This window comes from Gastrolobium bilobum, unplaced genomic scaffold, assembly GCF_033153095.1.
Source record: "Gastrolobium bilobum isolate Gb01-03AN ecotype WA unplaced genomic scaffold, APGP_CSIRO_Gbil_v1 utg2182, whole genome shotgun sequence".
Taxonomy (NCBI): domain Eukaryota; kingdom Viridiplantae; phylum Streptophyta; class Magnoliopsida; order Fabales; family Fabaceae; genus Gastrolobium; species Gastrolobium bilobum.
In genome coordinates this window covers 699,337-722,647 of record NW_026899651.1, presented here as the reverse complement: position 1 = coordinate 722,647, position 23,311 = coordinate 699,337, and the positions used below count along the sequence as shown (strand labels likewise).

The 23,311-nt window shown below is 34.8% G+C and overlaps 2 protein-coding genes across 2 annotated transcripts; one reads left to right on the top strand and one right to left on the bottom strand.

Annotated features, from left to right (window-relative positions):
* Window positions 1-923: 923 nt before the first annotated feature.
* LOC133292250 (heparanase-like protein 1) lies at window positions 924-5,969 on the bottom strand. The gene is made up of 10 exons (XM_061490645.1): window positions 5,844-5,969; window positions 4,520-4,781; window positions 4,359-4,395; window positions 4,002-4,185; window positions 3,133-3,281; window positions 2,822-3,055; window positions 2,204-2,393; window positions 1,947-2,072; window positions 1,698-1,800; window positions 924-1,389 (listed from the first exon to the last, which is right to left on the bottom strand). Exons 2-10 carry the CDS (start codon window positions 4,727-4,729, stop codon window positions 979-981), a joined length of 1,644 nt encoding a protein of 547 aa, XP_061346629.1. The 5' UTR covers window positions 4,730-4,781; window positions 5,844-5,969; the 3' UTR covers window positions 924-978.
* A 7,476-nt stretch (window positions 5,970-13,445) lies between these two features.
* Window positions 13,446-23,159, top strand: LOC133292263 (uncharacterized). Its single transcript, XM_061490658.1, has 8 exons — window positions 13,446-13,616; window positions 13,940-15,256; window positions 16,601-18,400; window positions 19,216-20,316; window positions 21,075-21,179; window positions 21,352-21,441; window positions 22,118-22,228; window positions 22,306-23,159. The coding sequence occupies exons 1-8, from the start codon at window positions 13,560-13,562 to the stop codon at window positions 22,831-22,833; spliced, it is 5,109 nt and encodes a 1,702-aa protein (XP_061346642.1). The 5' UTR covers window positions 13,446-13,559; the 3' UTR covers window positions 22,834-23,159.
* The last annotated feature ends 152 nt before the right edge of the window (window positions 23,160-23,311 follow it).

Below are 23,311 nucleotides of genomic sequence, written 5' to 3'. Positions count from 1 at the left end.
CACTCCATAACTGGTATTGTAATCCTTTTCATTTTCTTATGTTTCGTTCCTTTTATAGAAGTTAACTAGAAATTTTTTTGCTACTAGAGAGACATCGAAATGTGTGCAACAAATTTTTTTATTTTTGTTTTTTAATGAGAGGTGGGACCCATCACTTATTATATCTATAGTAGGAGAATTCTTTCTCCTACAACATGAGAAAAGAGGGACCCAATTTTTTTTATGTAAAACTGCAATTCCTTAATTTGATTGCTTTATTGACTTGATCCGTCACCAACTCCAATGTACAACCAGACTGAAGTGATATTTTATAATAGGCCTTTTCTTATCTGTCTTATCCACTAAACCAGCCCTAAAAGATTATACCGGTGATTAAAATGTTTTAAGGAGGAATATAATGTAATACATTCATCTTTTAGGGATCAAATTTCGTTTATAATACTTATTCTATTCCGACGTATAAAAAAAGAGGAAAAAAAAAACAGTAGTGGAGGTTATGATTAAAGTATCACTTATTAGGCATATACTAATTTGGTTTTATTTATAATTAGAAAGTGATACAAAATTATATCAACTTATACTGCCGTAAGAATAATAAGTTTTACATCAAATCTTAACTATTGATTTTCGTAAATTTAATTATTATAATTTATTAAAATTAATAATTAAGTAATAAGTATGATATAATAAATTATAACAGTTAAATTTATGGAAATAAAGACTTATTATTTTTATATAAATATAATATTAAGTGGATTTAAGTTGGACGCGGAAGAAAAGTGGAACGCAATGACTATTTTTGATCATTTGAACCAACGATATATTCACGAGGTGATAATGCATCTAATAAATTATGGCAAAGGTGGTTATGACTTTGCTATGAAGACAATACATGGCTACTACATACAATTTTAATGACTGAGCTCACAATCCCATTGTCCTAATACCTAAGTCTACAAGATTCAAGAAACCTTTTGATTAAAATTTTGTGTGTCCAACACAAGCTGGAGCATCAAAGTTGGGGTATACAATAAATGCAATGGATAAAGGAGCAATGTATATTGGAGAATGTACATTACTACGTACTGGATCTAATATTGGAATTTCACCATCATTTGTTAACTCTAGTGGAATACCGTTAAGCAACATGGTTTGGCTTCTAAGGTAATCATCTTTTGGAGTTAAGTGGTACTCTTCCCTGAATGTGACATCTGATCCTTTTTTTCCAACCCAAGAAAATGCCCTCTTGAGATGACTAAAGAATGAATTTTCTATATGGATGTTTTTAGCATCTTCATTTCCTCCATTACTCAAATTCATACGGTCATGAACCGTGAGTATGAAATGAGTCTGATTGCTTAAGTTGATCAGCAGTATTGTTACACCGTCCTGTTGCATGATATTAAGAAGAATTAGAGGAATGCTATTAGTAGTACTATTGAAAGTGGCAATACATCACTAGGATGCCTAACATCTAATCTACCATATACTTTTGTGCATATACACATATATTCATGATGCTTATGATCAAATTTATATATCAAATGTCAGTATGTTAAGCTTTATATGATGTTGTATTAAAATTTTAAAAAGTTAGTATTAGTAAGCAAACATCAGATATAGAAGAATGAATCCTATATATACTCATGTCCTCTTTTGTATGTTGTATCCTTCTATTAAGTTGATAGCGCACTTACTCTGCCTTTTGAACAATGAGCATAAGTGCGTAAAAAAGGTGAAAAAACATCACTAGAAGCCGCAAGAACACTCTTCCCCATTAGCTGATGCCACAAAAGTGCACTACTCAAAACAACAGCAGAACATAGGATTAGATATGTGAAGCAGTATGTATTATACATAATTATAACTCTTCAACAATTTGGAAAAATATACATTCTCTTTTTTTTTTTTTTCCCTTCATTGTACATTTTTCAATTTACACATGCCTGTAGTAGTCAGGATTTGGAGTGAAAGTGGTGGTATTGAGAAGGCCATAGTTTCCTCCTATTAAAGTTTGCCTGCAATAAACCTTTGTGTTGTATCTGGAAGCTATTCCAAGTTGATCTAAGTACCTGTTAGTCATTTAAATTTCAAAACTCGTAAATTAATTTCAATGATATTTTTGCAAAGTAAAATATTATAATTCTTAATTTAGCACTTGAAAAGAGGAACAGAAAATGATGGAAGGAAGAACCAAGATTACCAAAAGCTATCCACAAATGAGTTAGAAACATAACGACCACCACTGTTGTATGCCCCACCAGATTCTCCTACCCATGCAGAACACCAAGGACCATAGTTTTGAATGGTTTCTGAAAGATTGCTAAAAATTGATTCTACCTTGCTCAAGCGCACAGGATCTAGAATCTTCCTTTCAAGATGTTCATCGCTACCTGAAAAAGAAAAACTAACTTATAAACTAATTAGAAAGGACAGACAACAGCATTTTCTCTACGAGTACACGCAATGCATAATCTTTCATAGAAGATGAGTTTAAATTTTTTAAGAGTAAATATCCTTTTCCGTCCTCAACAAATTTTACGATGCTCGCTTTAGTTTCTAGCAAATAAAAAGGCTATTTGTGGTCCCTAAGAAATTCAAATAGACCAATTTTAGTCCTTTTGAGGAACTAATGTGGATTTTTTTTGAATTTGTGAGGAACCATGATTTTAACTAAATTGGTCCATTTTGAATTTTTTAGGGGCCACGAATAGCCTTTTTATTTGCTAGGGACTAAAGCGGACGTCGTGAGATTTGATGAGGACCGAAAAAGGTATTTACTCAACATATAGTAGAAGAACTAGGTAAGTGACAATCAAACCTGGGCCCAAATTATATAAGTGATGACTCAGCACATTGATTATGCCTGAACCTGAAACCTGAAGAAGCTTATCAAACCACTGCTTTTCATAGAATCCTCCAGGTGCTATAAGTGAAGGTTTGAACTTGGAGTTCTTGTATAATGTGTGTAAAATTTGTTTAAGCTTTATCAAGTCTCTCCCATACTGTGCAGCGCCAACACTAGCACCAATGCCCTTACCACTCAACTCATTACCTACGGCAGCATATGCAAGAATAAGTTCCAATGAAACAAAAAGTGAACATAACAAATAGCCCTGTCTGCTGTCCTACCAAATTCCCATGAATCAATATTGTATCCCTTTGAAATAGTGTAGTTTATTAAATCGTAAGCATTTGTAGAGTCCCAGTTTCCTCCCCAAACAGTAGGACTAATCTGGTGTCTCCCACGTAGCGCATTCAAGCTAAATGTCACCATGGCCCTGCAAGTGTCAAACTCCCAAGTAAGTTACACCACAGATAATCATCCCTTCCCCACCCGTTTCTGCTTTCTTCCAGCATAAATATGCTTATTCTAGCACATACTACAGAGATAGTAAGTTAAATTACTCACACACACACACACACACACACACTAAATGAAAACTACTCATTCAAAATGCATGTGGACAAAATCTCAAATCAGATCCATTCTCTCTCTCTCTCTCTCTCTTCTAAGTTTAGGAGGAAGGGAGGTTGCCTCATTTCTGTTGATAATTAAGTTTGAGTGATAAAAATTTTGCACCAGACAAGAATAGACTAAGCAAAGAAAATATAAGTGAAAAAGACTCAAACTCAATGTTTTGAAATTTTGGTCTAAGATGTGGTATCAAATTTGTAGGCTTAGACTTTTATAAGTATGCAGAAGTCAAAATTAGTATGCTAAAAGGGACCTCCTAAACCAATGAAGATATGTCTAGTTGCATATGTTGTTATAATGAACTTTTAAACAGAAACAGGCTTTCCCTGTGGTTGCTATCAGGGCTAAAAAAAAACCAATAGCAAGCGACTCATTAGCAAATGAATCTTATGACTTTGTTACACAGACTTACAGTACCCTACATAAGAGACCTAATTTTATTTTTCTCATTTTATCTTTGTATTGAAAGAAAAGGGGAGGAAGGTGGTGAAGAAAACAATAATGTCAATGTTAAAATTCTCACCCTGTCTTATTGAAAAACTGATTCAGCTCATCCCACCTTTTCATGTGTAAACATCCCGTAGAAAATCCAAACAATCCACCTTTCATCTTTTGAAATGGATGACAAGGGGACTTCAAACTTCCTACCTCATACAGCACTTGGTCTTGCAAAGAACCTCCAATTCTTATCCTCAAAGGCTTGAAAGCTATCAAGCAACCATTATGGAAATAATAACATCATGCTTGAAGTAAATATTCTGAAAATGATACTACTAATACAAAATACATTGCAGTTTTAGGAAGCCACAAAATAGTTGAATGCCATCAGAGGAACTAATTTTCTAAATCATATGGACATACATAATGCGAATATACATACTTTGGATTGCCTTGGCAAGGAAAGGTTGAGACAAGTCCTGAAAAACCAGTCCACAATGAATAATGACTAAAACTGCTTCAAAGCTTTCTAGAGTTCTAAATGAAAAATTTGGGGTGGAAGGGATATATAAATTCTCTCTGCTTATTTCATGTGCTACTCACCAAATTTACGACAGAAGAATTCCCCCAGGGGCAATAGTTGTAGTCACACTTATCATGAGGCCACCAATCAATAGTAGCACAGATAAAGTTATCATCAGTTTCAGCAATTGCTTGGGTTCCATCTACTATAATGGAACCGTTTTCAACATCTTGAGTTAAAGTCAAAGGAAGAGAAGCCAGGAAAAGAAACAAGGCAAGGTGGAATCCCATTAATAGATCACTTGTAACAGCATTCAAGCCCTACTCAACTTATCCAAATTCGCTGCAGTAGAAAGGATAAAAGGTTAGCTAATGTTTTCACTAATAATTATAAAAATACTATATATTTTTTTAATTTTGTTTACATGATTTTATGAAGGAAATGGTGAAACTAAGATGACATTTTTGCAGTTATAAATAAAAGCATATAAGATGAAAATGAAAATAAAAAAACAAACCAAACACCCTCTAATTTATACACAGATCTTTTGAAGCTATATAATTGCAATTTTATTTATCTGACAGTTCGAAGATATGAAATTAAGCTTTTAACTGAAGTGATACAATCTAATGATTAGTCCAAGGTTAAATTAGAAACCACAAAATAAAAAAATAAAAAAGCGAAAATGAAATTGGAAACTTATAATTATACCCATTACTTGCAAAAAAGGAAAATGTTTATTAAATAAAAAAATCCTAATGAACAACTATCCAAACCCCCCCCCCCCCCCCCCCCAAAAAAAAATATTGTGATACCAGTGGCTAGCAAAGTTTGAGCATAAACATAAGAAATAATAAACATAAGGAATAATAAAATCGAGGGTTGCTTAGCGAGAGAGCATGAATTTTTCTATGTGCTAACATTTTTAGGTTGCATTAATTAATCATGGGGTGTTTTCATATTTTCAGGCTTGAAGACACACATAAAAAGCGCGGAATTTAGAATAGTAACAACAAAAGTAAGGTTGAATTCGAACCATTACTTCAAGAACCTAGAATTTCCTTATTTCACACATACCAACTAGGAATTGTTTTATAGCTTTTTATCCAGTTTTATAACAGCTTACCAGAATTTAAACGAATGCCATCAACAATGAGTTCCTTCATATAAATCATTAATAGCATTGACAGATCAAATAACTAATAAGGAAAACTGGTTTTCACCTGCTATCACCCGTGAATGCTAAAACGCTATATCTTCCCACAAGACAAGACGAACCCAGAAGACAAAAACTAAAATTAAAAGCAAAAGCATGCAAAAAAGAAAGAAAGGAGAAAACTTGAAGAACACCCAGATAGAGAAAAAACGGTGTAAAAAAAAAAAAAAACATACAAGAGGACCAACCTCTGAACCTTGTTTGGATCGTCAAGTGTCAAAGAAGGAACTTTCTTTGCTTTTCACTGTCCCAATAGGAAGGTTAATGATTGTGAGACACCTGCATTGAGAATGATCAAGGACAACATTGTGGTGATTGTAGTTTGGATAGGATAGGCCTGTCTCAGATACAACTCACTAACACACACACACATAGACAGAGGTTTATTAATATTAATTTAGTTGAGGATGTTTCCTCACGAGGTCATTGCTGCTTCCAAACTTTCAAAAATTAGGTGTCGTTATGCTGGAGTAGTTGAGCCTCACCATCAGTTTTGGAATGGAAACAGGTGCAAGCAACTGTCAATTCTCTTTTTTCTTTTTTCTTTTTTCTTTTAAATTGTACATGGAAAATTATACATTGTTTGTGATAAAAAAAAAAAAAATTTAAATAAGAAAAAAGGAGATTGAGGAGTGGCTTTACGAGAGCTTATGTGAATCTTCCTTGTTTTGACTTTATGCAGAAGTTATACCTTCTTACATGGCAGAGTTTATTTTTTTTGTTTGCTTTTGGTGGCAGGAAGAATGTCGTACGTATGGGTTTGGTATTCCGCAATTGACTCAAAGTTTAAGGCATATGTAATGGCAAAAAAAAAGTTGAAATATTTTACCCAATATTCTTGCTATTAAATATTTTTACTATTAATCCATTATTATTTTAATATAATTATGTATTCGGAGAAATATATTAATTTTTTTTTTCTTCTTTCTCTTCAAAAACTTTTCAAATACTTAAAAATATTTACTAGTAAAAATATCATACCTCATTCAATTAATGTATTTATTTGCATACAAATTAATTTGGTGTGCATTTAGTTGCACATTATGTGGGTGCAATTAACTCGATTTTGCTACCTCACATCTCTTGTGAAATTTGATTACATCATGTATGCAACGTTATTATCTTCAATTTATTCACCAGTTTAATACGTATTGGTCTTTTTATACCTTCGAATATCATCCCATGCCATCTCGATCTTCAAATTTTCTACCATTATTAGCATATCACACAAACTAATTGTATATTTGAACTCATTTTGATATGAACACAATAAAAGATTATTATATTTTAGATAAAGAAAAAATGTTTCTTTATCACATGAGATAAAATTATTTCCTACAATCCCAATCCCAAAATAACATTATTTTGAAATTTAAAAAAAAATAAAAAATATTTTGAAAGTTTTACTATCCTATTGTAACATGTATCTTATTAAAATATCCTTTATTTTTTATTCTAAACCCCAAAACTATGTAATTTTGAGATTATAAAAAATAATTTTATCTCATAAATATCAACACCTTTATGAAATAAGTTTTGAGATTAGAGAATTAGAAGATAGGAAAAGATTATGACTATTATAGTAGAGAACTGCACATCCGGCAACACGATGGTACCATATAGCAAAATTCAGTTAGTTGCACAACTCACCATGCTTTGCTAGATAGAAGTTGTGCATATGATACATGCACAACTAATTGCATATAAGGTGTGTGTGCAACTAACTCCATTAGTTGAATAAAATATGTTAAAATAATATTAATCTGATAATATTTTTTAAATATAATTATATAGTTTTTTTTTATACCTAATATGATTCAATTTTCATTCATTAAGAAGTGAAAGAAAAGGTGTCAATTAGGTTTAGATTTTGGTTGAACTTTGCCCTGCAAATATGTTTCGATGTAACTGTCGTAATTTCGTACAATTGAAGAATACGTCTCGTATATTAAAAGTTTAGGTCTTAAACAAACTTTGATTATGATATTATAATTGTACCATGATTTCTCCACTAGGAAGTCATATTTTTTTTTTATTAAAACATTTTTTAACAACTCTAAAAACATCAAAACCAAAAGTGTGTCCTTTACGTCCCTTGTTATATCTATTAAAAAAATAAAAATACTCCTAATGAGGGTAGAAGTGAGAGTAATTTTTGTAGAGAGAGAGACTATTTTTCACATTCAAATATGTGATCTTTCAGTTACAAAGAAATAATTTTATTAGGACTCCACACTCGTCATTTTTAAATATAATATCAATCTATTTGAAAAATTAGAAATAAAAGTTAATAAAATTAATATTTTAACAAAGAATAATTTACTTAAATATAATAACATATGATTCGACAGTTTACATAACAATGCAAGAGACTCTTATATTCCATTGATTTTGAAAAGAAGTTATTTTGTATACCATTCCACGGATTTAATTTGAGATGCTATAAAATATGAAAACTTTAATCCATATTCGAATTGTAGAGTTTTAAATTTAGACAATCATCAACAGATTTGAAGCAACATAAAATGGGTTTCATCCTGAATCTATTGCTATTTTTTTTTATAGATAATCTATTGCTATTTGCAATGTTGTTAAAATCGAGATTTTAAGTAAAATCGGAAGGGGACTAAAAATCGTAAAATGAAAAATCGTAAGGTAAAAAAATCGTAAAAAATCTTAAAAACGAAAAAAGCGTTTGAAATATGGGTAAAATCGTTTTGATGAAAAAAATTCGTAAAAACGTAGAATCGAAGTGATAAATCGAGATTTTAACAACTATGTGTTAGCAATTCATCAGTAATTCATTCATTCATGTTCAAACATAATCATTCAAGAACATGAAAGAGGACCTTTAGAATTTATGAGTTTCACATAGATGTACCTTTCTCCATTAATGCGGAAGAACTTTAAATGGTGGAACGTCTATTCTCAGAGTCTTGACCCTCTTCTATACTTGTATCTTCTTTGACAGGGATTGGATACAACCTTTTGTTGGGAAATTCGTTCCCTCAAACTCCAATGTCAAGCGGGTCCAGGGGAAGCCCATGGCGGGGGCACCACCAATGAGCTAAGGCTACACCAACTGTAGCAAGTGGATCCGACACCATGTCTCAACCCAAAACCTTAAGGCATTGGGTTCATGGGTCCTTTCACTTATATACTCTTCACTTAGTTCATTACCAACCAATGTGGGACTCATCACACTTGAATATCTCAACAATCTCTCCCTCAAGTGTGAAACCTACCATTGGTATGCTCCCCCTCAACCGAATACCCGAAGCGCAAAGTACTTGACCCGCCTCCTAGCCAATCACTAGGCTAGCTCGAGCCCAATCCGGCTCTGATACCACTGTTGGGAAATTCGTTCCCTCAAACTCCAATGTCAAGCGGGTCCAGGGGAAGCCCATGGCGGGGGCACCACCAATGAGCTAAGGCTACACCAACTGTAGCAAGTGGATCCGACACCATGTCTCAACCCAAAACCTTAAGGCATTGGGTTCATGGGTCCTTTCACTTATATACTCTTCACTTAGTTCATTACCAACCAATGTGGGACTCATCACACTTGAATATCTCAACAATCTCTCCCTCAAGTGTGAAACCTACCATTGGTATGCTCCCCCTCAACCGAGTACCCGAAGCGCAAAGTACTTGACCCGCCTCCTAGCCAATCACTAGGCTAGCTCGAGCCCAATCCGGCTCTGATACCACTGTTGGGAAATTCGTTCCCTCAAACTCCAATGTCAAGCGAGTCTAGGGGAAGCCCGTGGCAGGGGGCCACCACCAATGAGCTAAGGCTACACCAACCGTAGCAAGTGGATCTGACACCATGTCTCAACCCAAAACCTTAAGGCATTGGGTTCATGGGTCCTTTCACTTATATACTCTTCACTTAGCTCATTACCAACCAATGTGGGACTCATCACACTTGAATATCTCAACACCTTTATGGGTAGACAATGATAGAGAGAAATTCTGAAGACCTTTTATCAGAGAAAACTCCAGTTTCTTTTAACGTAACTGAACCATGTCACCAGTTACTAGTTATAAATAACTCCCTTAGCTCCCTTGTACCGTCAATTACCATAATGCCCTTTTTATTAATTAAACCAACTGACACATAATATTACTCATGAGACAAATAGTTTTACATTCTCTCACTTGACTCATGTCATGAGGTGTCCCTTCATGATTTAATCAACGTTCATTATAATGCGCATTTACTAGGCTAAAGGTTCCATACATTGTCTCACCATAATTCATTATTAGAAATAAAATCAACATGAGTCATGGCGGTTGTATGCTATCAAGTCGACATAGTCCCTTTCATGTACTACTATATTGACTCTTCTTTCTAACATGATACTTTAATAGGAAGTACACATTATGTCCAACAATAATGTCTTCATTACGGACCACAAATATTTTCAATATCATCACATATATTTGCATGCATTCATAAATTGAAAATAAGACAATAACAGAAACATACATTCATCAATGAGCTCAGAGTGTCAACACTTAATACATAACAATGATTATCATTATTCACTAGCTGACATAATACCCATTCTACATACATGACCAGTAAATGTCTTGGGCGGTAATCCCTTCGTCAAGGGATCAGCTATCATAAGATCGGTGCTAATATGCTCTATAGACACTCTTTGTTTCTGAACCTCTTCTTTAACGACAAAGTACTTTAATTCCATATGTTTAGCACCTTTGGAATATTTGTCGTTTTTAGAAAAGAAGACTGTTACGGAATTATCACAATAAATTTTCAGCGGTTTTTCAATATTGTCGACCAATCCAAGCCCTGAAATAAAGTTCCGTAGCCATTTAGCCTGAATCGTAGCTTCAAAGCATGCCACAAATTCAGCTTCCATAGTGGACGCAACTATTACAGTTTGCTTCGCACTTTTCCATGACATAGCTCCTTCAGCTAAAAGATACAGGTAACCACATGTAGACTTTCTTGTGTCTACGGATCCTGTAAAATCTGAATCTGTGTATCCTATCACTTCAAGGTTGTTAGACCTTCTATAAGTAAGCATGTGACCTTTAGTTCCTTGCAAATATCTCAGAACTTTCTTTGTAGCTTTCCAATGATCCATACCGGAATTACTTTGGTATCTATCCAACATCCCAACTGCAAAGCTAATATCTGGTCTCGTACAAGTCTGAGCATACATTAAGCTCCCAACTAATGATGCATACGGAATTGTTTCCATTTCTTTTCGTTCCAATTCACTTTTAGGACATTGCATACGACTAAACTTATCTCCTTTCTGAATTGGAACTGGAGATGATGAGCAGTTTTCCATTCTGAATCTCTCTAGAACTCTATTAATGTATGCTTTCTGAGACAAACCTAACAGTCCTTGTGATCTATCACGAAATATTTCTATTCCTATCACATAAGCTGCCTCACCCATATCTTTCATTTCGAAATTACTAGAGAGAAACTTCTTAGTCTCATTTAAAAGACCAAGATCGTTAGTTGCAAGCAAAATATCATCAACATACAGAATCAATAAGATAAACTTGCTCCCACTGATCTTCAGATATATACATCGATCAACGATGTTTTCTTTAAATCCAAAAGAGACAACAGTATCATTAAACTTAAGATACCATTGTCGTGAAGCTTGTTTATGTCCGTATATTGACTTCTTAAGTTTGCACACCATGTGCTCTTTACCCTTTTCTATGAACCCCATTGGTTGGTCCATGTACACATCTTCATCTAAATTTCCATTTAGAAAGACAATTTTCACATCCATTTGGTGTAACTCTAGATCATAATGAGCCACCAATGCCATAGTGATTCTTAAAGAATCCTTCTTTGAAACTGGTGAAAAAGTTTCTTTATAGTCAATGTCATTTTTCTTAGTGAATCCTTTTGCAACTAGTCTGGCCTTGTGACGTTCTAAGTTACCACGAGAGTCACGTTTGGTCTTAAAGACCCATTTACAACCAACTCTCTTGCACCCTTCTGGTAACTCAACAAGATCCCAGACCTTATTCTGTTCCATAGATTTCAACTCATCTTTCATGGCATCTAACCATGTGGGAGCAATCTTATTAATAGTTAATCTAATGTACGATACTTCAAAAAATCTAATGTGTCGTGTCTGACACTCTTGACATTCCCCGATATTTCAACATGCGTTGCAGAGTTCAAAAGTTGAGTTGCGTTGCGTTTTTTGTTTAAACTATTAGATTCGTTGGATTACGATTATCATTTTATTAAGTTTAATATTATTTATAATATCTTATGTTTCTTTGCAAAATTGATGTGTATTATAAGTTTAACTTCATTTTTTATTAAATTATTAAATATTAAATATAATATACATTATATAAATTAAAAATATTATTTAATATCAAAACATGTCTTAACGTGTCAAAATTTAATATTTTTTAAAATTAACATATTGCAGTCTCGTGTCGTGTTTCATGTCAGTACAATATAGGTTCGCCCTCTAAACAAAACATAACATTAAATAAAAAATATTTAAGGGCAAAATTTATTTATTTTGACCGGACTTCACCACCTATACATGATAATGTATTTATATTGTTGCACTAAAATATAAGAGCAGCAAATTATTTGGTGAGTGCTAACTGCTAACAAACAATGACTTGGGTTCAATTATTATGCTTTTATTTTTGGTAGTTAATATGTAATGTCTTCATAAAATATCAATGAGATTAGGCGTGTCCTTCTCAAATTTAAACTTTTTTGCTATGAAAAAAATTATTTAATTACTAAAAGGAGTGGATTCTGTATTTGGAGCACTTTTTTTGGTGCACTAAAAAAAGAGATTTAAATGAAAATAACTGAAAAAAAAATGGATCAAAATGGAAGAAAATTTTCTTCTTTAAAAAAAAAATTGTACCTAGTGGATACAACCGCTGCACAATAGAAATTTTCCTGTATTTGATATGAGATCTCAATCAATCCTCTAAATACAAATCAGCGACTATTTTCTTTCTTTATTAATTTTAATTTATTCCTCCACCATTCTTAATTTATATAAAAATGATTGAGATTCTCCAAATCACCATATCCCATATAAATAGGAGAATTCACTTCCATATCTAAGTCAACCTAAATATAATTTCTGATTAAGAAATTGTGATAGTATATTCTACTTATTATTATTATTATTTTTACCTTTGCCTATTACTCTTTAACACCGTTAGATCAAAATTCTAAGAAGAGAAAGAAAGAAAGATAAATATTAGTTAAGATTTTGATCTAATGATATTTTAAAGTAATAAGTAAAGATAGACAGAAAAAATAATAGGTAGAATAACCTATCTCTACGAAATTGAGGCAGTTTAATTTTAAGTATAAACATTTTGATGGTTAAATTCTCTTTTAACTAATACTAATTACTAATTTGTTAAACCAAAACACACTCAAAGGTAAACCAAAACACAAACATGCGTAGAGTACAGCAACACCGACCCATACATGGAAAATAAATAAAGAAAGAAAAAGGCAAAGTCTTGTCTTGCATGCTGTTCTCAACTCCCACCTATAAACCTCATTCCCTCCTTTTGTTTCTTTTTCTACTCTTTCTCTTCGCTCCTTCAATAAATCATCTTCAAAACCCTAAAAAAAAAAAAAAAAACCCTTTCCCCCTCCTTAGTTCCCTTCAAATTCCTATGTTTTCCATTCACTATTTTCACTTCCTTTCTTTGCAAGTTCGTCTTTTTCACTCTCACTATTTTAGTTTAGCTCTGAAAATCGTTCCCAATTGATATTTCTCTCTGTAGCAGTTCAATGATTATCAATTTCAATAACTTCATGTTGTATCCTCCATGTGGGAATTTTGATGGAACGTTAACTTCTCTAAACGTAAATCACTCACTGCATTGATCATTTCGTGATGGAGGACGGTGAAGTAGTTGATGATCAGAACTCAGGATGGTTCCAAGTCAAAAAGGTTTTTTTTTTTTTTAATTTTTTTTAACACTGTTGATGCATTCTATTATGAATCTTTGATTTATGACCGTTTTCTTCGATGTTATTATTATTGTTATTATTGCTCCTTATTTTATTTTTTTTCCTTTCCCAAAGAGTACTTAATGAGAGATAAAGTTGAAGACAAGAGGAAGAAAAATGTAGACTTTGTCTATAGTTATTATTCATTCACAATAGGAAGCTCAGTGTTTTAGCATCCATATGTTTGCTTTAATCCTACTTTCTGTAATTTGGTTACTTACATTGATTGCACGCTCTAATTAATGTTGTTTCCTTCTTATCCAGAAGCATAGAAATATTTCAAAATTCTCTTTGCAGAGCTGGGTGGGAGGATTTGCAGGGAAAAATGCTTCTAACTCTCCTCGCACTCAGCAATCCATGAATAAAACTGATGACAATTCACATAGCAAGCAGAAAACTCATCTTTTGAGGTCAGGGGATAATTTTTTACAGAACCCTGTCCCTGTGAGTGTTATGAGTTCTCCTTCTGTGTCAAACGAAGAAGAGGGCACAAGCTATCTTAATCCAAGTGTGGTTAGACATAATACTGAAAGTCAGAAGTCAGCTCCACTTCTTACTCCGGATTCTCAAGGTGAACTTGAAGAAGTTAGGAAGTTACACCAAACTGATAAGGCTGACATAGCCCCGAAAACAAGATGGGGTGATTGTGAGGAGGGTGGCTTGGCACTGCCACATGAAAACTTGATTGGAGTTGGAATCAAGTTTGGTAGTATTGGAGATGATAGTTTGCTTAGCCGTAGAAAGCATGAAAATATTTCTGACGCGTTACCTTGTGCTTCATATCAATCCCAAGAAAAAGAGTTGACGGCAACTGATATTGATGCAGAGATTGTTTCTCATCATATCCCTTCATTGAGATGTGAGGATGAAATGTTTGGACAGAGTGGTGAAGATGTTAAGAATATATCTTTTGAACATTTAAAAAATCAAGAAATGAATGGGGAAACAATTGTTCCAGAAGATGATAATTTATATTGCGATAAGAAAAATGATGAAGTCAATAAAACAGCAAATGATAAGGGCATTAACAATGACTTTTTGCCTGCAAAAGATGCTGCGATGATTGCAAATGAGGCAGATGCTCCTATCAATGTGGTAAGTGATATCAAAATTTCTGAAGTGCCAGAACAAAATTGCAGCTTAAGCAAAAAAGTTACTGTCCAGGGTACTGAGTCAGAAGAACCTAAAATTGGCAGTGATTCTGCAGCTTCTGTTGAAGAGCTTAGGGGTCCACAGGATGGTAATTTGGAAAATGTTGTTTCGAGCTCTCATAATATGGGTGCTCCTGAAGAAGGTGATTCAAATGAAAGCAAAGAAAGGTTCAGGCAAAGGCTTTGGTGCTTTCTATTTGAGAATCTTAATAGGTCTGTTGATGAACTTTATCTTCTTTGTGAACTAGAATGTGATTTGACACAGATGAAAGAGGCAATTCTTGTTCTTGAGGAGGCAGCATCTGATTTTAGAGAGCTAATAACCAGAGTTGAGGAATTTGAAAAGGTTAAAAAGTCTTCACAAATAATTGATGGAGTTCCTGTCATCTTGAAGAGTGATCATCGCAGGCCACATGCTCTCTCATGGGAGGTATGGTATGCTTGATCACATACTGTTGCTATTAGTCTGTTTCCATCCATTGTTCAGGTTTATATTTTGTGGTTCCAACTTCCAAGATGCTACAATGAGCCTTTCATAAATTTTATAGGTTGTGCCTGACAAGTGACAACTATGGACCCCCTGCTAAAGAAAAAAAATTTATTCATTAATATAGAATTCACCATTTTTTTGAAAAGCAATGTCTCTATTTTGCCTGTGTTATGTTAAGCAAAGGTTTGATAAGCTGATTGGTCTTCCAACTTTCAGAAAGGATGAAACCTAAAGATAATTGCACTCACTATCATTGAATGTGAGGGGCAATGTGAGTGTAATATGCATGTACACTTATGCAGATGGGGAATAATCATTCATTGAGTGACATGTGTAAAGAACCACTTCAACCCAAAACCTTAAGGTGTTGGGTGAGAGTCTTTTTAATGATTTATATTACACTCTAACACACCCCCTCACGCAAGAGCCCTTTGGGCTTGAAGGGTGGATTATTGCATAGGCCCAATTTTTGGTTTTACCTTATGCTTATTTAATTCTACAAGTGGGGGGCGGTGAGGATCGAACTCGTGACCTTGTGGTCAAGGAAGCTCTGATACCATGTAAAGAACCACTTCAACCCAAAACCTTAAGGTGTTGGGTGAGGGTCTTTTTAATGATTTATATTACACTCTAACAACATGATATATGCACAGTCTCTTTTCTTTTCCATTCTATTTTTCTTTGATTGAAGTTGATTATGGTAATTTGATAGACAAGTTTATTCCTTTTTGCCCTATGTGGTATATTTCAGAGGGATAGAATTTTCTGTGATGAATCTGTATCTTTGCATAAATGTGTAGCTTTGTGGTGAGTGTATGTATATTTGGAATCTCTCCTTTGTATGATAAGTATAGAGATGTTAGGATCAAATCAAACAAGTGTTAACTTACTAGCCGAACACTATGGAACAAGATCATCTCACCCACCATTGGATATTATTTGTTTTTTTTTTTCTTTTATTTTATAACTTATACATGATTTAATTCATGTCATTCCAACTGGATTTACTGAACCATGAGTGCTATTAAACATTGTTGTAGTTTAGACTAACAGCCATTGGTTCATCTTCCCATCTCAGACTCTGACAGAAAAAATATATAAATAAAACATACATTTGAGCATGCAACCACTTTATGGTCTATACTTGTTTGCTTGCTTATTTTATGGTTTCCAAGATGCTGGTCCTTGACTTCACATATGGCATTATGAATATTACGTGTTAGAAATGTGTACAATCTGGCTTTCTTATGCTTCAGAAGTTCAGTTGCTTTTATCTGATTCTAGGTCCGACGGATGACAACTTCACCACATAGGGCAGATATACTATCTTCGTCTCTTGAGGCTTTTAGAAAGATTCAACAAGAGCGTGCTAGCTTACAATCAGCTAATAACACAGAAAATGCCATGTCTAAATGTTCAACTTCTGAATCTGTTTGCAATGCGAAAAAATCTAGGATCAGTGATGGCACTCACAGTGCCAAAGATTCAGTGACAAAGTCAAGAAAGCATATTGGATCTTCAGATGTTAACCAAAGGAATCTAAATGAAAAAAAGCATAATATTGAAGGGGGGAAACCCCGTGATTCAATCATGGTGCAAGGTGGATGTAACAGACCAGAAAGATTATTAACTTCGGATGTTAATTTATCTAAACTACCTCCCTCTGAAAATTCTTCTGCTTTTGCCACCACCAAGGGTAAAAGAGATCATCTTGGATCTGGAGCTGACAAGCTTCTTTCTAAGAAAGATAAACCACCAACAGAAGTTGTTAATGATAAAAACCCCAGATCCACAGATAACATCCGGAGGCAAATACCACTGCCTGAAAAAGATAAGGAAAAGAGGAGTACTGCACCGGGAAAGTCCATGAATGCTTGGAAGGAGAAGAGGAACTGGGAGGACATACTTTCATCTCCATTTCGTGTCTCTTCACGCACGTCGTATTCACCAAGCCTGAGCAGGAAAAGTACTGAGCGGGTACGTACTCTGCATGATAAACTGATGTCTCCTGACAAAAAGAAGAAAACCTCTTCAGACTTAAAAAAGGAAGCAGAAGAAAAGCACGCTCGTGCTATGAGGATCAGAAGTGAGTTAGAGAATGAGAGAGTTCAAAAGCTTCAACGTACGTCACAAAAATTAAATCGTGTCAATGAATGGCATGCTGTTCGTCATCTGAAGTTACGGGAGGGCATGTATGCCCGCCATCAACGCAGTGAATCTCGTCATGAAGCTTTTCTAGCTCAAGTGGTGAAGAGAGCTGGTGATGAAAGCAGCAAGGTAAATGAGGTTCGGTTTATTACTTCCTTGAATGAAGAAAATAAAAAATTTATGTTGCGACAGAAACTTCATGAGTCAGAGTTGAGGAGAGCTGAAAAGCTTCAAGTGATAAAATCTAAGCAAAAGGAGGACTTGGCAAGGGAAGAAGCTGTCCTAGAGCGCCGAAAACTCATTGAGGCTGAAAAGTTACAGCGTCTTGCTGAGATACAGCGGAAAAAGGAGGAGGCTCAAGTCAGAAGGGAAGAGGAAAGAAAAGCATCAAGTGCAGCACGGGAAGCAAGAGCTATTGAACAGCTTCGAAGAAAGGAAGAAAGAGCCAAAGCACAACAAGAGGAAGCTGAACTCTTGGCCCAGAAATTGGCAGAGAGACTTAATGAAAGTGAACAACGTCGTAAGATTTACTTGGAGCAAATTCGGGAGAGAGCAAATTTGAGAGATCAATCATCTCCTTTGCTGCGTCGATCATTAAATAAAGATGGGCAAGGTAGATCTACACCCACAAACGGCAGTGATGATTCTCAAACAAACATTGCCTCTGGTGTAGGTTCTGGTCTTGGAATTGGCAATATCACATTGCAACACTCAATAAAGAGAAGAATTAAGAAAATTCGACAAAGGCTTATGGCTTTGAAGTATGAGTTTCTTGAGCCCCCTCTTGGTGGTGAAAGTGCTGGCATTGGATATAGAGTAGCAGTGGGTGCTGCTAGGGCAAAAGTTGGCCGGTGGCTTCAAGAACTTCAAAAACTTAGGCAAGCAAGAAAAGAAGGGGCCACAAGTATAGGGCTAATAATTTCAGAAATGATCAAGGTATTCTTTTTTGTTCACGATATTATGTCCCCTAATCTTTGGCTCCATAAATTTTAAAACATCTTGTTTCAAAGTTAAGAATGTTGCTTTTTAAGATAAGATTTTATGTGCATTTAATTTTTGTCCCTACAATTCATAATGAATCTTGTGCTACTTTAAATAGCCCTTCTTGGAGAGCTCTTGTTTAGTTAGTGAATAAATATTTTTCTGGAAAAATTACCTACTCTTGCTGTTGTATTTGTTTCTTTCTAGTTATTACTGAGCTTCACTGTTCTTTTTTCTTTCACTGGAAATTATATGTCTCCTTATCTTTGGATCCAGAAATTTTTAACATCTTGTTTCAAAGTTAAGAATGTTGCTTTGTAAGATAAGGTTTTATGTGCATTGAAATTTTTTCCTACACTTCGAAATATGAATCTTGTGCTGATTTAGATAGCCCTTCTTGGAGAGCTCTTGTTTAGTTATTGAATAAGTTCATCTGGAAAATTTTCCTACTTTTGCTGTTGTATTTGTTTCTTTCTCGTTAATGGTGAGCTTCACTATGTTCCTTTCTCGTTGATGCTTGCATATGGTCTTTGTTTTTGTTTAATCAGAAATTATAGATCATTAACTTTTATGGACAACTGTCCAACCAACTCCTTGTTCCTGACTAGATGTTGAACCGAATTCCTCTTTTCTTGGGACTTATTTACAGTTTACATGTGTGTGATGCCCCTTTGAATGGTGGAATTTATGGATAATAATCTTTTAATTTTTCAATTGCTTTAGTTAATTTTTAAACTTGTGCTTGTGTTCATTTATTTATTACTTTCTAGTATTTGGAGGGAAAGGATCCTGAGCTCCAGGCATCTCGTCAAGCTGGTCTACTTGATTTTATTGCTTCTGCTCTGCCTGCTTCTCACATATCAAAACCTGAAGCATGCCAGGTTACTCTGCACTTGTTAAAACTTCTGAGAGTCGTACTATCTGCACCTGCAAATAGGAGTTATTTCCTTGCACAGAATTTTTTGCCCCCAATCATCCCGATGCTGTCAGCAGCTCTTGAGAACTATATAAAGATTGCAGCATCTTTAAGTATTCCAGGAAACTTTAGTTTGCCATCAAATAAAGCATCCCATGAGAACTTCGAATCAATTTCTGAAATATTAAATAATTTTTTGTTGACTGTTACTGCAATTTTTGGTCATGTAAGTTCAGAAGAAAGACAGCTTCAGATGCGGGATGGCTTGCTGGAGTTACTGATTTCCTATCAAGTGATTCACAGGTTAAGAGATCTTTTTGCACTTCATGATAGGCCTCAGATGGAAGGGTCAGCTTTTCCTGCCTCTATTCTCTTAAGTATACAACTTTTGGTGGTTTTGACTTCCAGACCTAGAAAAATGAGTTATATTGACTGGGAATCTTCCCCTGTTGCAATGGAGCAGGAAATTGGCAGTGAAGGGGCTAAACTTGCTGATTCTACACATTCTGTAGTGAATAACTCCTGGGGAGATAACAGTCCCTTATCAGTGATCATTGACAGCTCAGTTATGCCTTTACCTGATGTCCCTGAGGACAGACCATTGGATGAAATAATAAAGGTGAACAGGAATGATGAATCTATGTCTATCGGCAAGGATAGTGAATTGGAGCATGATAGTTCTGTTAAGCTGAAAAATGATGATACGGAAAAGATAGATGATCTAGATGAATCCAAGAAAAATCAGAGTGGGGATATTGCTAATTCTTCTGTTCCCCAGAAGGATGAAAGACATACGGTGATAAATGTTACAGCACAGAAAAATGAAAAAGTATCAATTTTGGCTCAGCCAGTAGTATTTCTTCTTTCAGCTGTTTCAGAAACAGGATTGGTCAGTCTCCCTTCTCTTTTGACTGCTGTTCTTCTGCAGGCAAACAATAGATCATCCTCTGAACAGGTAAGCTTTCTCCAACCTGCAAATTCATTCATACAAGTTGTAATAATTAATGTTGAAAATCTTTATTGTGAAAACTCAATAGATTTCTGACATTGCCATTATTTTATACCTTTTTTTCATTTTCTATTGTATTGTTTGTATATGTTGTGGTTAAAACATTTTGCTGCAAAATAGTCGAGAACTAGTAGTTAGTTTACTATTAAGCTGAGAATGGGCATGCGTTATTCTGTTGGCATTGATCTAATACGGCATATCTCCTACCATTTATTTGGGATGTAGTGATGTACTTATCAGGAGTTTCTAAATTGAATCTCAATTTAAGTGAATACGTAGCCTTTTTTTATTTAGGAGGGAAAAAAAAATAGCATTCTGTGTTTTACACAATTTGGCCTTTGGTCTCTAGGACTTTTTAAATACTTAATGGAACCTTTAATTAAAACAATTCGTGAAGCAGTTACCGTTTGCTGGCTTTCCTTGTTTTGACTTCGTGATTAGTTTCTGGTCTCCTTTATTTTTTATTTTAAAATTTGTCTTTATGATGACACTTAATCTTTGCTGTTTCCCTGAGAGTATGATACATGATTGGAGAAGTTGAATTGGTAATATGTCTTGCTTTAAGTTGAGTTGGTCATTAGCCTTAACCCTTGAGAAATGATATGGTTAAATTTGAAGCAGCTGCAAGTATTGGATTTTAAAATCATGGTTGAAATTCTTACTACTTTGTTCTTACTAAGTCGAATAACTTCATTTTCTTCTAGGCTTCATTTATCCTTCCGTCTAATTTTGAAGAGGTGGCAGCTGGGGTACTGAAGGTGCTGAACAATGTGGCTCTTTTGGATCTTTTATTTTTGCAGCGAATGCTGGTAAATTTGCTGATTCCCCTTATGATTATAATCTATATTTAAAGCAGCTGTATGTTAAACTTAATAATGCTTAGGTATTTAAGTTCAATTTGGTAAGAGTCTTTACTTCTCTTTATTTTTCCTGGTGCTGATCTCGCTTGATATGTTCCTACTTATGTTGTTTTGCTCACAGGCTAGGCCAGATCTGAAAATGGAAATTTTCCATTTGATGAGCTTCCTTCTTTCTCATTGTGCCAGCAGGTGGAAAGCTCCTAATGATCAGGTGAGCCACCAACGACTCAAAAATTTCGTAAAGGGGATTCTTTATACTTTAATGATGAAAGGCTTATCTTGGCCTTGGAAACCTTGGCTTGCCTAACTCTAGGACCTTCTAAAACGAAATATCTTCAACCTCACATTTAGTGTTGGTGTAGGGTAGACAACATGGGCAGGGTAACTCATTTGTGTTCAAGGTGTTCATGAGTGGAAGCTTCCCAAACAAAAATGGGTAAATCATACTATCCTCCAGAGATGTGATAAGATTACACTAATTTCCCCTCTATTTTCCGTAATTAAAGTGACCACCTCCACTTAGAAGTTTCACCTGACTAATTCCTCTTCCTTTTCTTTTTAATTACTCCCATTTTCTTAAAATAAATTTTTAGGACACGCACCCCTTCTGCTCACAAACAGGGGGATACATGCAAATTCGAAAACTATTGTGAGAGGTCAGTGTAATTTCATCTAACCTCTAGGAAGGTCAGCATAATTTGCCCAAAAAATAAAGAAAAAAAAAACGTTAGTGCTAATGAGTGCTGTGCGTAGGAAGCATTTATAGCAGGGATGAACACCTTGCCTTATTCTTCATGCGTTATTGGTATTAGATGCCTTAAATTAATTTGTTGGGGGATACGTAGCTACAATAACACTTTAATGCCACGATCTGCGTTGTTTCTCAGGTTGGTTCACTTATGCTTGAATCTCTATCTCTTCTCGGTCATTTTGCATTGTTTCATCCTGGGAATCAAGCTGTCCTTCGATGGGGAAAGAGTCCCACCATCCTCCATAAGGTCTGAACATTTAAGAAATTTTGGTTTATATGTTCAGTTTTGTTGATATAATCTAATGTTCTTCTGTATGATGACAGGTATGCGATCTGCCATTCGTTTTCTTCAGTGACCCAGAGTTGATGCCAATCTTGGCTGGCACATTAGTTGCTGCATGCTACGGTTGTGAGCAGAACAAGTTTGTAGTTCAGCAAGAACTGAGTGTTGACATGCTCCTTTCCTTGCTAAGATCTTGCAGAAATGCTGCTCCAGCAACTCAACTTAATTCAGCCTTGGATAATTCTCCAACAGATGAATCAAGTGAATGTAATCAATTAGTTACTGAATTTAGAAAGTCTCAAGTGGACATTCCTATTAAAAACAGCCGTTCCAATGGCAAAGGCACTCGGGCTTCCTTGGGAAAGAGTGGTGCTTTGGGAAACAGCACAAAAAATGGCAGAATAAGAAGCAAGGCAACTAAGAATTCTGAAGAAACGGCTTCTAAGCACAATCTACCTATTTCAGAGACCTCACATTTAATGTTGCACTGTAGATTTCCTCACACCTTCATTGATAAAGTAGAGCAGTTCTTTTCAGTGGAAATTGCCAATGGGGTTGATGAAGTCTGAGTTCAAACATTGTAATCTTATTTTCATTGATAAATCTAATGGTCACACGCATGGCTACTGAAAATTGTTGCACACTGCTAGTACGGTCACATGTACATCCAAAAAGCTGGCTCTGAAGATTAACCTGTTCGAGTAACATACCAAAGCTCGTTTCTTGGTCAAAGCCAAAAATATTGAACGGTTTGGGAAATGTACATAGTACGGGTTGAGCATTTTTGTTATATATAAATAATAGATAAGTGGCTAGTGACAATAGCCATCAGTAACTACCATTACTGTAATTGTGGCTAAATATGGTGGTATGGACTTTGTCTGGTGAACTTCAAACCAACCTTTTTGAAATATCAATCTTTTTACACGGTGAGTTTTGCAAGGCATTTTGTAGATTTAGTTGATATAAAATACTTGGAATTTTTATTTTTTGGAGTTCCCAGTGATTGAAAAGCATAAGAGTAAAGAAGAGCTTACGAGGTAGGTT